The 14,353-nt window shown below is 38.7% G+C and overlaps 1 protein-coding gene across 3 annotated transcripts in view; it reads right to left on the bottom strand.

Moving 5' to 3' along the window:
* The window catches only part of radil2a (Ras association and DIL domains 2a), an 84,397-nt gene that overhangs the window by 19,900 nt on the left and 50,144 nt on the right, over positions 1 to 14,353 (bottom strand). For 2 of the 3 annotated variants that reach the window (XM_087242005.1, NM_001285388.3), the window contains 2 exon segments: positions 1,802 to 1,946; positions 210 to 388 (listed from right to left, as the gene is read on the bottom strand). In XM_087242005.1, the coding sequence (XP_087098131.1) occupies positions 210 to 388; positions 1,802 to 1,946 (324 nt within the window). 3 annotated transcript variants of the gene reach the window in all.

Below are 14,353 nucleotides of genomic sequence, written 5' to 3' on the forward strand. Positions count from 1 at the left end.
GTGAGCACACTTCAAGACAACTGTGCCTAGTGTGGGTACCCCCTTAGTTTTGTTCTACTGAGACATATAAATACTCATATGCTGTTCAATTATATAGTACTTGATTGGCAGAAAGTAGGAAAATGTAGAAAGTCTAGTGGTTTTCTGACTATGAAATCCTTCAGCTGACCACTGCAATAAATGGTTGTAAAGTTCAGTGTTGTGTGTACCGGTGCGGGCTGATGGTCAGGCTGTGTCTGGCAGTCCGACAGGGTCTGGATAAACTCCTGCAGACGCTGGAGAGGAGTGAACAGCCCTGGCTCTGCGATGGGTTTTCCCAGCTCCAGATGAAAGATGTTGCTGGGCAGGATGAGAGGAGGATGGTTGTCGAAACTTTCCAGGATATTAGCTAACATGAAAACAAAATAATAAATAAAGAGAAGAAAAATATTTGTCAGGGATACAGGCACAGAAACAGAGAAACCCAAAGACATTCATAATGCCATTTAGATTTTTTTAATACAGGCCTCACTCTGTAAGTGAATCATCCAAAGCAATATATATATATATATATATATATATATATATATATATATATATATATATATATATATATATATATATATACATGCATGCATACATACATACATACATACATACATACATACATACATACATATATATATATATATATATATATATATATATATATATATATATATATATATATATATATATATATATATATATACAGTTGAAGTCAGAATTATCATTATTGTATAATGATGGTTTGCTCTGTAGACTATCCAAATAAAAATTAGCTTAAAGGGGCTAATATTTTAGACCTTAAAATGGTGTTTAAAAAAAAAAATTAAAACTGCTTTTATTCAAGCCAAAATAAAACAAATAAGACTTTCTCAAGAAGAAAAAATATTGTCAGACATACTGTGAAAAAATTAACTGCTCTATTAAACATCATTTGGTAAATATTTAAAAAAGAAAAAAATAATTGAAAGGGTGGCTAATAATTCTGACTTCAACTGTACATCCCACACACACACACTCCAGGGCTGAGTCTTGTTTCCCTAGTGAACATCACGTAAGTGTTTTCCTGTTTAGTCTAGTCGTTGTTTTGACCTTTGTTTGTTTCATTGTTTATGTTTGTTTTGCCATCTGCCTTGACCTCTTCACCTGTGACTATGATTATGCTCTAGTACAGTGGTTCTCAAAGTGGGGGTCGAGACCCCCCAAGGGGTCACGAGACAATGAAGGGGGGTCACCTGGTGATTTCCAAAAATCTATTTATTTATATTAAACCATAAGAATTACCATATTTTATCAATAAACTACTGAAGAGAAAAATTGTTGTTTATAGTTAATATATACTATATAGTTACTACAGTAGCTTATAGTTACTAGTTCTATTGGATTGCGACCCCTAGTGTAATTACATAATTTTAAAGACACACCAATGGCGTCAGATGCAGCAGATTGATTTTATAACATCAGGTTAAACTTTCTGGCACATTTACAGCTCTGATTTACATTAAAAAAAGAATAAACTAAGAATAAACTTGGGTCTATTGGTGTGTGTGCGCTATTGTATGCAAGGTTTCTGTATATATAATCACCTCAGAGGATATTGGGGGTCGCGAGTCACTAGCATTGTTATTTTGGGGGTCGCAAGCTAAAAAGTTTGGGAACCCCTGCTCTAGTACATACCTTGCCTGCCTGATTACACTCAAATAAATTTAGTCCCGACCCCTGTTGTCAACCCATCCTTACAGTCAGATGCTTGTGTTTTATATATATTTGAGCTCACAGGTATGAAGCGCCGCCGCTGCGTCCTCTGGAGACGGAGTCCAGCATGGAGGACATGTGCGAGATGTGTTGTACTCTCTCAGCATGTGATGAAGCTGCGCAGGGTTCAGATGAACAAACTCAGCTCTCAGCGTGGACCACGAGGCCTGTAAACACAAACAGATGAAGAGAAACATGAATCAAAAGCTATCAACTTAAGAAAGGGTTCAAACTAGAACTGGTTATCAGCTTGAATCATTTCGTGTTATTGTTAATATTCTCATGTAGTCAAAACAGCAGAAAGACAGCAGAAGATTTAGGCCCCAACATAGCTTTAATTCACCAAGAAGCAAGTTTTTTTGTTCAAAGTCATGTTTATGTGTGTAACAAAAACGTACAGGCAATATTAAAGTCTTTTAAGAACCAATAAATCAATAATTTAAATGGACAGTGTGTAACTTTCACCACTAGAGGGCCTGTATTAGCAACAAACAAATGTGGAGTGTGGAATCATGGGAGTTGTGGTCTTCAATACATCCTACGTGACTCCTGCAGAAATCATGTTGATGGATAAGCTAAAGTGTTCAGCACTACTATCATGGTAATGTTGCTAACTTATAACTCAGTGTTTCTCAACCATGTTCCTGGAGGACCATCAGCTCTGCACATTTCCCATGTCTCTCTAAACCAGGGGTGTCCAATATCGGTCCTGGAGGGCCCAGTGTCCTGCATATTTTAGTTCCAACCCCAATTAAACACACCTGAACCAGCTAATCAAGCTCTTTCTGGTATACTAGAAACTTCCAGTGAGGTGTGTTGAAGAAAGTTGAAGGTAAACTATGCAGGACTTATACTCGACATCCCTGGTCTAAGTGAACACATCTGATTCAGATCATCAGCTCATAAGCAGAGACTAAAAGACCTGAAATAGATATGACAGACATAAGAGGCATCCAAAACATGCAGTGCTGGTGGTCCACCAAGTATGTGGTTGAGAAACACTGATACAATTGATCATGTGCATTAAAATCTTGGTTTTGCAGCACCAAATTGGTTACAGAACTATGAAAAAACAAAGCTCAGCATGTTTCAGCAACATACAGTCTTACAATAATGATTTCATAATGATAATTCATTCATTCATTCATTTTCTTTTCAGCTTAGTCCGTTTATTAATCCGGGATCTCCACAGTGGAATGAACCGCCATAATGATAATAGCATATAAAATATAAAAGAGAGCCTATTCAAAGAAAACAACAACAGATCTAAAACAGAGCCTTGAAAAGTGATTGTATGCAATTGTGTTTAAATAAACTGTGCCCGTCCACAAATGGTCACAATATATGGCATACTATGCTCTATATTTAAAAAAAAAAAAAAACACAGTCCAAGCAATACTACTAGACAATTGTCGCCCTGGACAAATTGTGTTTCAGTTGATTTTCATGTGATAAGTAGAATAATTGGGTGGCCACTGCATTTCCAGTTATTTGACATTCATTCATTCATTCATTTTCTGTTCGGCTTAGTCCCTCCACCAATCTAGGGTTGCCACAGTGGAATGAACCACCAACTTATTCAGCATAAGTTTTACGCAGCGGATACTCTTCCAGCTGCAACCCATACACTATGAACAATTTAGCTTATACAATTCACCAACAGCGCATGTCTTTGGACTGAGGGAAAAATCTGGAGCACCTGGAAGAAACTCAACGCGAACACGGGGAGAACATGCAAACTCCACACATAAACACTGATCCAGCCGAGGGTCAAACCAGCGACATTTTTGCTTTGAGGCAATCGTGCTACTCACTGTGCCACCATGACCCCCCCGGTTATTTGACATATAGGTTGATTTCACAAGGTTACAAATGATTTGCTCTGACAAGCAAACTCTATTCTCGGCAAACAAAACATCTTTAAAACACCGCAAAGGAAATACAGCCGAAACGCCAGACAAAGGGGAGAGTAAATAACACAGTAGAGCTTCCTCCTGTGTCATTTTGCTTTTAGAACAAAACAACATCCAGCTCTAGTGTGTAATTAAAGCAGTCCCATCACAACATTATTTAAGGGAGAAAAAAAAAAGCATTGTGAAAGGTCAGTAGCACAAGGGATTCGAGTAGAAAATGTTTCGCATAAGCAGAAATCGAAACAATTTTCTGAATTAGATGGTGGTTTTGATTTGATTTGAAGAAAGATTTCACGTGCCTTACACATAAATTGTTTACAATTGGGCAGCCCAAGGATAATTATGTGAAGTTTCATAAACTAATTTCGAGAGGAGCACGAGATATGATTGAGCACTGCTTACCACTCATCCGTAATCAGTAACAATCCAATCAGAGTGATCCTAGCTTTCTATAAATGGATCATTTTCTCCCTACTGCTCTATCTTCGTTTTGGAAGAATCCCCCCTTCCACCCCATCTCCTCCTTTTCCCCCTTTTTTTCTGAAGGGGGAGCTATCAAGACCTACCTGATCTCGGATCCCCTGATATGCTAATTGACCAGGCGGGAGCCCTGGGCTCAAATATCTCAGGGTTCTCTCCCGGGACAGCATGCCAAACCTGCTTTAAATGCCAAGCATATCTAAGTGGGAATTTGACATATTTCAGGCTGCACGGTATTGGAAAAATCTGATATTGAGATATTTAATTTTTTTGCGATAAATATTGTTATATTAATACACTTTAACATAATGCTTTGAATAGCTGTTTTATTAGTTTTCTAACAAGTTAAAGTGTTCAAGTACATAAATTGAATAATAACTAATCTAATGCTGTGTTCACACCAGACGTGGAAGGAGCGTCAAGCGCGAGTGATTTACATGTTAAGTCAATGCAGACGCGCGAATAGACATCCTGCGGCAGGATACGCGCGAACGACACAACGAGAATGATGTGTATTACACGAATTACGCTAATGTCGCTGAGCTTTTTGCACGAATCGCTCGAGTTCGAAAATCTGGTAAACTAAAATACTCTTGTTTTTGCTTTGAAATGTGCGTATTTAGATTAGAAACAAGACAAAAATGTAAGTAAGAAAAACTTTTTTTTTTTGTATAAATTGTATAAATTCTGTATAAATAATTAAATACAATTAATCTATTTTACACCTTTAATCGTAAATGTTCTTAAACTCTCGTAAAACTCTCAGTCACAGGCCTTAAAAACACATGCATATCATAAAGATTCTCTGTATTATGGTTGTACCAAAGACTCTAGAATACACAAGACATGTCACTCGTATGCTTTAACTGACAGTATGGCAAATTAAACCCCGCCTTTTAGTACAGGAGCCAATCAGTGATTGCTATCGAATGACAATTCTCCGGGGGAGTAGTTTGGACCAGACACGAGTTTCTGCAGGTTTTGTGTGATTCAAACATTTAGAATTGAACCTAAAGAGACAGGTGTTGATTACCTTTATTGGCTATTCGTAATATGGAATTTAATGGTAAGCTTGGCAAGCAGTTTTGTTTCCCCATTCAAACAGAAAGCCCGGGCAAACTGCTCGAGAGGCACTTAAAAGATGGCCACCGAGTGAAATGACTTGCCTTAAAGAGACTTTGGTTGTACTTAGCAGTGACTCTGCAAACCAATATTGCAATATCGATGCTGAAAGGATATATTTGTGCAGCCCTATTTTAGAGATTATTTTAAACCCTCTCTGTTGACAAATATTCAGATATTCGCAGTTACCATCAACATTTTATTAAGTAACTAAATGTCTAAGATTAAATTCAGGGAGAAATTTAACAAATATATTAACATTAAAATATAATTTTCTTTATTGTAATTGTGCTATAAATTGTGACCTCAGCCTTACACTCAGACTTACTTTAATGACAATAAGTGCAGAAACCCATTGCTTTTGAAGCGATTAGTTGACTTGACTTAAAATGGAACAATAAAGTCAACTTGTCATTTTTAAGGGCGGCACGGTGGCTCAGTGGTTAGCACTGTCGCCTCACAGCAAGAAGGTCACTAGATCAAGTCCCAGCTAGGTCAGTTGGCATTTCTGTGTGGAGTTTGCACGTTCTCCCCATGTTGGCATGGGTTTCCTCTAGGTGTTCTGGTTTCCCCCACATTCCAAACCAACCTAAGCTCATTCTGGAAACGTAGCCCCGCGGACGTTTCTGGAGACCACGATTTACGTGGCCGGAGGTACGTACAGCCGCGTTTATTTTTTTTCGAGCGAACGCTGCGGGGCGGTGTGGCGCCACTCCTCTCCTCCTCTTTGCGCTTGCCGGCTGACGGCTCGCCTTCGAGTGGAGGGCTTTCCCAATGCAACCAGTTTGTCCGCTTAGCTCACAGCGTTACGTCGGCGGAGCAGAGGCCCCGGAGGAGGAGGAGCAGGCCGCGGGGACGACGACCGGGATCGAGTCCGGGGAACAGCGGTTCCAGAAATCAGGTAAGATGAAAAACAGAATCCGAAAAATAAGGGCGAGAACGCGACGGGATCCGAAAACGCGGTCGAAATCGAAGACGAGGACTTTAGCTTTTTTTTTTGTTTTTTTGGACGGCCTTTGCAAACCGTCGCTTGGGTTTAGGGGAGGAGGAGGAGGAAGAGGAGGGCGGCCAGGGTGGCCGATCCGGCGGCTTTTCGCGCGAGAACAGCGCGGGCGCGAACGGCACACGCTCCCGAGAGGCGCCCGAGACATGAAAAAGCGCGCACAGCGGCTTCTCGCGGATCTGCGAAAACAAAAACCACTCGAATACTTACCTCCCGGGACATATCTTGCGGTCCGCAGAAACGTCAGCAGGGCTATGTTTCCAAAATGAGCCCGGGTTGTTCCAAACACATTAAGTAAATTCGAGGAACTAAATTGGCTGTAGTGTATGAGTGTGTGTGAATGACTGTGTATGGGTGTTTCCTAGTACTGTGTTGTGGCTGGAAGGGCATCCACTGCATAAAACATGTGCTGGAATAGTTGTTGGTTCATTTCACTGTGGCGACTGCTGATAAATAAGGGACTATGCTGAAGGAAATTAATGAATGTTATATTTCAGGCAACGTGTTTACTCACTTTTTTCAGTAAAGTTAATGATCACTTTTGACATGCATTGTGAGAGATTTCTATAAATCATTGAGTTGCTGCTGTGATAGCGTCTATCTCTACAGAGTAAAGTCTTGAACACTTGTTAGGGTGGTGTCACATGAGTCTGTCAGTCCAAACCGCAGGACTGACTCTTGGCTAATGAAGTCAAGACACACTCATATTGCATGTTTATGAGTAACTCAGTTTCTCCAGCTCGATGTGCCAGATGTCTGTGTTTCCCATTTATGTGGGCAAAGACTGTTACAGGGAAGCTGTTCTGCTGATCTGACTACAGCTGTCTGGTTTGTGGTGTTGAGGATATAAAACTAATTGTGGTACGTCTATAAGCACAACAGGTCTAGATGTTGGATTTATGACACCAATATATAAATAAAGACTTGGCTCTTCACAAAAACTACACAAAAAAACAATCAATTTAGCCACTGTTATGCACCAACCCTGTTCCTGGAGATCTACCTTCCTGCAGATTTCAGTTGCAACCCTGACCAAACACACCTGCATGTAATTATCAAGTGCTGCTTCAGGTCCTGATGAATTGGTTCAGGTGTGTTTGATCAGGGTTGGAGCTGAACTCTGCAGGAAGGTAGATCTCCAGGAACAGGGTTGAGCACCCTTACTTTGTGCTAATGCATTTCAGTTTTAAAACGTATGGGTTTTGTTGTAGATGCACCTGGTGTCAACACTATACCAGCATCTTAAACTCGTGAACACGTCTTTTTGAAAATGCTGAAGACCCCATTTTAGTTTGAAAATGCCAGTGTTGTATAGACCGACTGAAACCCGAAAGCGTGAAAATGGAGGCCTGGCTATCCACAATTGCTTTCTGATTAAATAAGCCAGAGGTTCTCAAACTGTGGTACGTGTACCACTAGTGGTACGCGGGCTGCCTTCTTGTGGTACGCAGAGTAATCCAATATGTCATATGTACATGCAACATATATTAAAAAAAATATAAAAAATGGTTTATATATGAATATGATGACATACAGTATAGCTTATCATTATGAGGTCAGAGCAGCATTTACAGGCTTTGATGAATAGGATACTATAGGTTAACACTTTATATTTAAGTACAGGAGATTTTTTTTTATACTTTTTAAGAACAGTAGCTTACCATTTTTAATAAAATTTTAAAAGCACATTTAAATTTTCATTCATTCATTCATTTTCAATCTGGGGTTGCCACAGCGGAATGAACCGCCAACTTATCCAGCAGGTTTTTATGCAGCGGATGCCCTTCCAGCCGCAACCCATCTTTGGGAAACATTCACATACACTCATTCACACACACACTCATACACTATGGACAATTTAGCCTACCCAATTCACCTGTACCGCATGTCTTTGGACTGTGGGGGAAACCGGAGCACCCGGAGGAAACCCACGCGAACGCAGGGAGAACATGCAAACTCCACACAGAAACGCCAACTGAGCCAAGGATCGAACCTGCGACCCAGCGATCTTCTTGCTGTGAGGCTAGCCACTGCGTTGCCACATTTTAATTTAAACGTTGATATTTTATTTATTTATTTATTTTTTACATATAAGCACAGTAGTGTTCATGTTCAAACTATTTAAAAGGTTTAAAGTGGTCGATAATAATAAATATTATTAATAATAGTAAATAATCTGCCACGTTTTTAAACTGTGCAGAGCTGTAGCTGCTTAATAAGGCCTACTACACTACTGTATTTCAATACTGGTCATTATGGTGGTACTTAGAGGGACAATTTTTTTCTGAGGTGGTACTTGATGAAAAAAGTTTGAGAACCACTGAAATAAGCTAAATTGGCCCTCGTGTATCAGTGTGAATGCTAGAGTGTATGGATGTTTCCCAGTACTGGATTATGTCTGGAAGTACATCCACTGTGTAAAACCTATGCTGGATAAATACCCCTAATAAATAAGGGACTAAGCTGAAGGAAAATGAATGAATGAATGGTATAGGTCTTTAACATCTGGGACCACCAATAAAAACTAGTCTTTGGGCTAATTTGGGTACATTTCTTGGGGAATGTTGTCTAATATACACTGCCCCTTATTCTAAAAAAATTAGTGAAGTTTCATAAACAAATTTCAAGAGGAGCATGTGATATGATTGGCATGTCTGGCCGCTCATCTGTAATCAGTAATAATCCAATCAGAGTGATCCTAGCTTACTATAAATGGATCATTTTCTCCCTACTGCTCTATCTTCGTTTTGGAAGAATCCCCCTTTCACCCCATCTCCTCCTTTTCCTCCCCTTTCTAAAGGAAGAGCTCTCGAGACCTACCAGATCTTGGATCTCCTGATAAGCTTATTGACTGGGCGGGAGCCCTGGGCTCAAATATCTCCGAGCTCAGGGTTCTCTCCCAGGACAGCATGTCAAACTGGCTATAAATGCCAAGCCTATCTAAGTGGGAACTCTTTAAAAAAATAAAGTTGTATGGAGATGCAATACAATTCAATATTGCAATAAAAACACGAGTGTTTTCATTCTGAAGCTCCATATTAAAACAAAAACAAACTAGTGTAAATGGCAGCTCACACTCAAGTGCATGGCTCTAAACTTTTACGGGCTTCTTTTTTTTCTGTTGAACACAAAATAAGATATTTTGCACAGAGTTGGAAACTGGTCAATACCTACCAGTTGGAGGAGAGTAAACAATAACAGAATTTACATTTTTGTGAACTATCTCTTTAACAGATTCTCCTATGCTTCCAATTGAGGCCAATATGAGTAACAGCTCAGGTCATGCTATGAGGAACATATGTGATGTGGACTTTGACAAATACTACATCCTGATTGCATCTGGTATATGAATCAGTCTGTTCTGTCCACGACGCAGTGGCAGAGTGGGTAGCACGTTGGCCTCACAGCAAGAAGGTTGCTGGTTCGAACCTCGGCTCAGTTGGCATTTCTGTGAGGAGTTTGCATGTTCTCCCTCTGTTCGTGTGGGTTTCCTCCAGGTGCTCTGGTTTCCCCCACAGTCCAAAGACATGCAGTACAGGTGAATTGGGTAGGCTAAATTGTCAGTAGTGTATGAGTGTGTGTGTAGATGTTTCCCAGAGATGGGTTGCGGCTGGAAGGGCATCCGCTGCATAAAAACTTGCTGGATAAGTTGGTGGTTCATTCCGCTGTGGTGACCCCAGATAAATAAAGGGACTAATCTGACAAGAAAATGAATGAATGAATGTTCTGTCCACTTTAGATCACATTCATGATTCCTTTAAGAGAAAGCTCCTAGGTACAGGGGTTCAGATTTAATATGGCAAGAAAAGATCTTAAAGTCATATGGAGAGCAGAAGCATTGTTTTCTTCTGTGATATCTGCAGAACTATGCTTAGATTCAGGACTGGGGCTTTTTACATTCCTTGCCGTCAAGCCAAACTCACAATTTCAGACAGAAAAGTTTAAATCCTGTCTGGTTAGCGTGTTTTAGCGCGTCCCGTTATTTAAGGAATGAGGTCAGGAGACTGAGCTGGTCTTTAGCGGCTGTTTGAACACATTTGCCTCCTTGAGTGTTTCTAATCCGATTGAATGTGTTTTTGACTACTTCAGGAAACGGTCAAAAGTGGGAAAAAAGTTCGCAAACAGTGTTTAGACCTTGTATTTAACATTTTAGCAGTTTTGTGATCACGTCTAGTCGATCATTTGGAAAAGTGTCAGAAGGTAGATGTTTCAGATGAATCATCTGTTGAACTGCATCACAAATACTGCAGAAGACCTACTGGAACCAGCATGGACCGAAGATTCTCACAGAAATCAGTCATGCTTGGTGAAGAAAAAAATATGGTTTGGGGTTACATTCAGTATGGGGGTGTGTGTGAGTGGATGGCAACATTAACAGCCCGAGGTATCAAGACATTTGAGCTTGCCAGTACATTACAAACCACAGGAGAGGGCAAATACTACAGCAGGATAGCGCTCCTTCTCATTCTTCAGCCTACATCTAAAGCAAAGCAAAGAAGGCCAAGGTGCTCTAGGATTGGCCAGCCCAGTCACCAGGCATAAACATTATTAAGCTAGGGGTAAGATGGAGAAGACATTAAAGATGAATCCAAAGAATCTTGATGAACTCTGGCAAACTCTTTCTTTGATGTTCCAGATGACTTTATTAATACGTGATTTGAGTCATTGCAGAGATGTATGGATGCAGTCCTCCAAGCTCCTGGAAGATTAATTCTTTTTCACTGCACCATGACTTTATCTTCTACACTGTACATTCTTTCTTATAAAAAACATTTGCAAGCTGTGATATCTGCCAGAGGAAGTTTTATTAAGTACTGATTATGTAGGATGTCTTTGTTTTTATTTTGTATTTTTGTTCAATGTATGGCATAAGCAGTAATTATGCAGCAGTGTTTACTGAAAATCTTTATTCCATTTCCAAGAGAGGTCATAAAAAAATCACCAAAATCTGTTATTTATGAAGGGGTGGCTAAATATTTGCATAAGACTGCATATGTCCAGTCCTACAATCTTCTTCAGTATATCTCTTTCTTTGTTTTCAACAGAAATAAGAATCCTAAACTGATTTGGAAAAAGTGGAAGGTAAGCACATGATGACAGAATACATTTTTGGGGTGTACTGTCCCTTTAATAATAAAAAAAAGAGTCAAGGCCTTTACAGCACAGTTTTAAATATTTTTTTTCTAAAGTAAATGTCTGTGTTTTTCTTCGTTTTGATTTTATTTCCTTTTTTTTTTTAAACATAAGTGAGATGTCAAGATGTCATGTTGTGATTTTCTTTGCTATTGAAGTCACCAGCAACACCAGCAGAGTCAGAATGGCTGTCCTAAAATAGCCGGCTGGAAATAAGGGAAGACATCTGCTGCTGTGTGCAGAAATGGATGTTTTACAAACCACAGGCTGCGACCTCATGCCATGGGTGGAACCTTAACAACCGGACTCCTAGTTACTGACATGCAGCCCGTGTTTGTGGACGGGATAGAGGAAGTGAGCAGTCTCTAAGTGTGCACTGGGTTATGCTGAATGACATGTGCTGTGTCTTCAGTGACTACATATAATAATATAGCTGGTAGCTACAATAGGAAATGACTACTCTTCAGGACACACTTGGATGATGGTTCAAGCTAAAGTTTTAAAAACAATTCTGAAATGCTTCGACATTTGACAACTTCGAAACATTATGCACTAAACTCAAAACATTATGCAATTCTGAGTGTGCCTCAAATAGTTTAGTGGGCTTGACAAACCACCTGTAGAAAACACTCTTTTAACTCTTTGACTTGCACCAGATTTACACCAAACACGTTCTTACAATCACTCCATATATATATATAACTGTGTCAAACTGTATATATATATATATAACTGTGTCAAACTGTATATATATATATATATATATATATATATATATATATATATATATATATATATATATATATATATATATATATATATATAAATATATGTGTCAGAGATCGTGTTAGACTTTCTCATTGTCCGTCGGAGAGGGAGAGGGTTGTAAAAATTTCATCATAACCTATTATTGACCCTGCATTTATGAAGTGACCTTCACACAGGTAAGTGGGCTTGACAAACCACCTGTAGAAACACTCTTCTCTCAATATAATATAACTTCAAACTCTAGCACTTACAACAGTTCCTTTGTTTGATTAGCACTTGTGTGTATTGCCTCTTCTTGCTGAATCGCTGAATGCCTCCTCAATTGCGTTGGACAAAAGTGTCTGCTAAATGACTAAATGAAAATGTAAATTTGCAACCCTTGACCACAAAACCTTAGATCTTAAGTTCCTTTAAAACCTTAAGTGTCTTTAAAAGAAATATGCATCACCTTAAATCTGAATAAATAATTTTTTCATTGATGTATGTATTGTTATGACAATATCTGGCTGAGATACAACTGTTTGAAAAATCTTAGGGGTTAAAAAAGGGCTTTAAATTTACCAAATTAAGATCTTTGCAATGTATTATTATATTATATTATATATTATATTATATATGCAATTATATTGCAATGTATATACAGTATATTATTAATCAAAAATTGAGGTTTGATATATTTACAGTTGGAAATTTTCTTAATATTTTGTGATTTTTTTATTTAAGTCAGATTTTTTGCATAAAATAAAACATAGGAAAGAACAAAATCTGGTGATATTTCTCAAATGATAAAAACATGTTTTTGTAACTTGAATAATATGAGATTTAAAATTAAGATCACAATCGAAAATTACACCCAGGTTCTTTAATGCTTTTGTGGATTGTAAACCTAAATATCACTTTAAGCTGTATAAAAGTGTCTTGAAAAATATCTAGTCAAGTATTATTTACTGTCATCATGACAAAGATAAAATAAATCAGTTATTAGAAATTAGTTATTAAAATTATTATGTTTAGAAATGGGTTGAAAACAATCTTCTCTCCGTTAAACAAAAATTAGGGTAAAAAAATACACAGGGGGTCTAATAATTCTGACTTCAACTGCAAATAAGTAGTTTGAACAAGCAGCAAAAGTCATTTTTGAGTGTGTTTCAACTATTTAATGATAGGATTATTCCTCCTTAATCCAGTTGAGTCTGAAATGTAGTTCAATTGTTATATAATCTCTCTTCCTTTACAGTTTGACACAGTTAAAAGTGTGTTTCTGCCAGAACAAATAAACAGTGTTGATTTTAGAGTCAGTCATGTGTGTGTGTGTGTGTGTGTGTGTGTGTGTGTGTGTGTGTGTGTGTGTGTTTGTGTGTGTGTGTGTGTGTTTAAAGCAAACTCAGATCCTGCGAGCTCCTCCCAGCCAGAGCTGTAATCCGCCTCTCTGACAGGTTAAGAGCCTTAAAGGTTGAAGTTCATTTACCGGAGCGAACCAGAGCCGACTCTGCAACGTCGTGAGCCTCTTCACAAGACCCGTAAATCCCCACGCCACAGGACCAACACGCTCGAAACTCACGTATTCTGCGTTTTTATGACATGATAAGACAAAACAAACTCATTTCCTTATGCGCAAAACAGTAAACAATGCATTCCCCACAGTCAGTGTCTTCTGGAGGAAGTTAACAGGTTTAGGGGCAGACAAACCGCTCTTCTGTTTCCTGTTCATCAGGTATTACAATCACTCCTGCTTGTGGCTTTTAGAGGTGCTGTGTAATGTAAATGTGTATATATCTAGGCAAAGCTAAATAATAAGAGGCCAGAACATGAAATTGACATACTGCAAGCCTCGCATCACTGCATTTCCCCATTCTCAAGAAAATCCCAGAGAAAAACTGGCCAATCATATCTCTGACGATCCATACGGGATCATTAATATGTGTTTGATTGGCCACAACATTTTAAAGTAAGATTAAAAGAATATTTCCCCCTTGTTTCCTCCCTTAATGACTTAGGGGTATGTTTGAGCATAACGTGCATTAACAAACAGAGTCTCATCTCTCATTCCCTTTAAGAGACAGTTGTGTCATGCCATGGTGATTTGCTATTTAAATGGTGGACTTTTAAACAGTAAATCTGTCTTTTTCTCTCTACACCAGATCCTGAAAGGCTT

The sequence above is a fragment of the Danio rerio genome, chromosome 3 (assembly GCF_052040795.2).
Source record: "Danio rerio strain M-AB ecotype USA chromosome 3, GRCz13ab, whole genome shotgun sequence".
Taxonomy (NCBI): domain Eukaryota; kingdom Metazoa; phylum Chordata; class Actinopteri; order Cypriniformes; family Danionidae; genus Danio; species Danio rerio.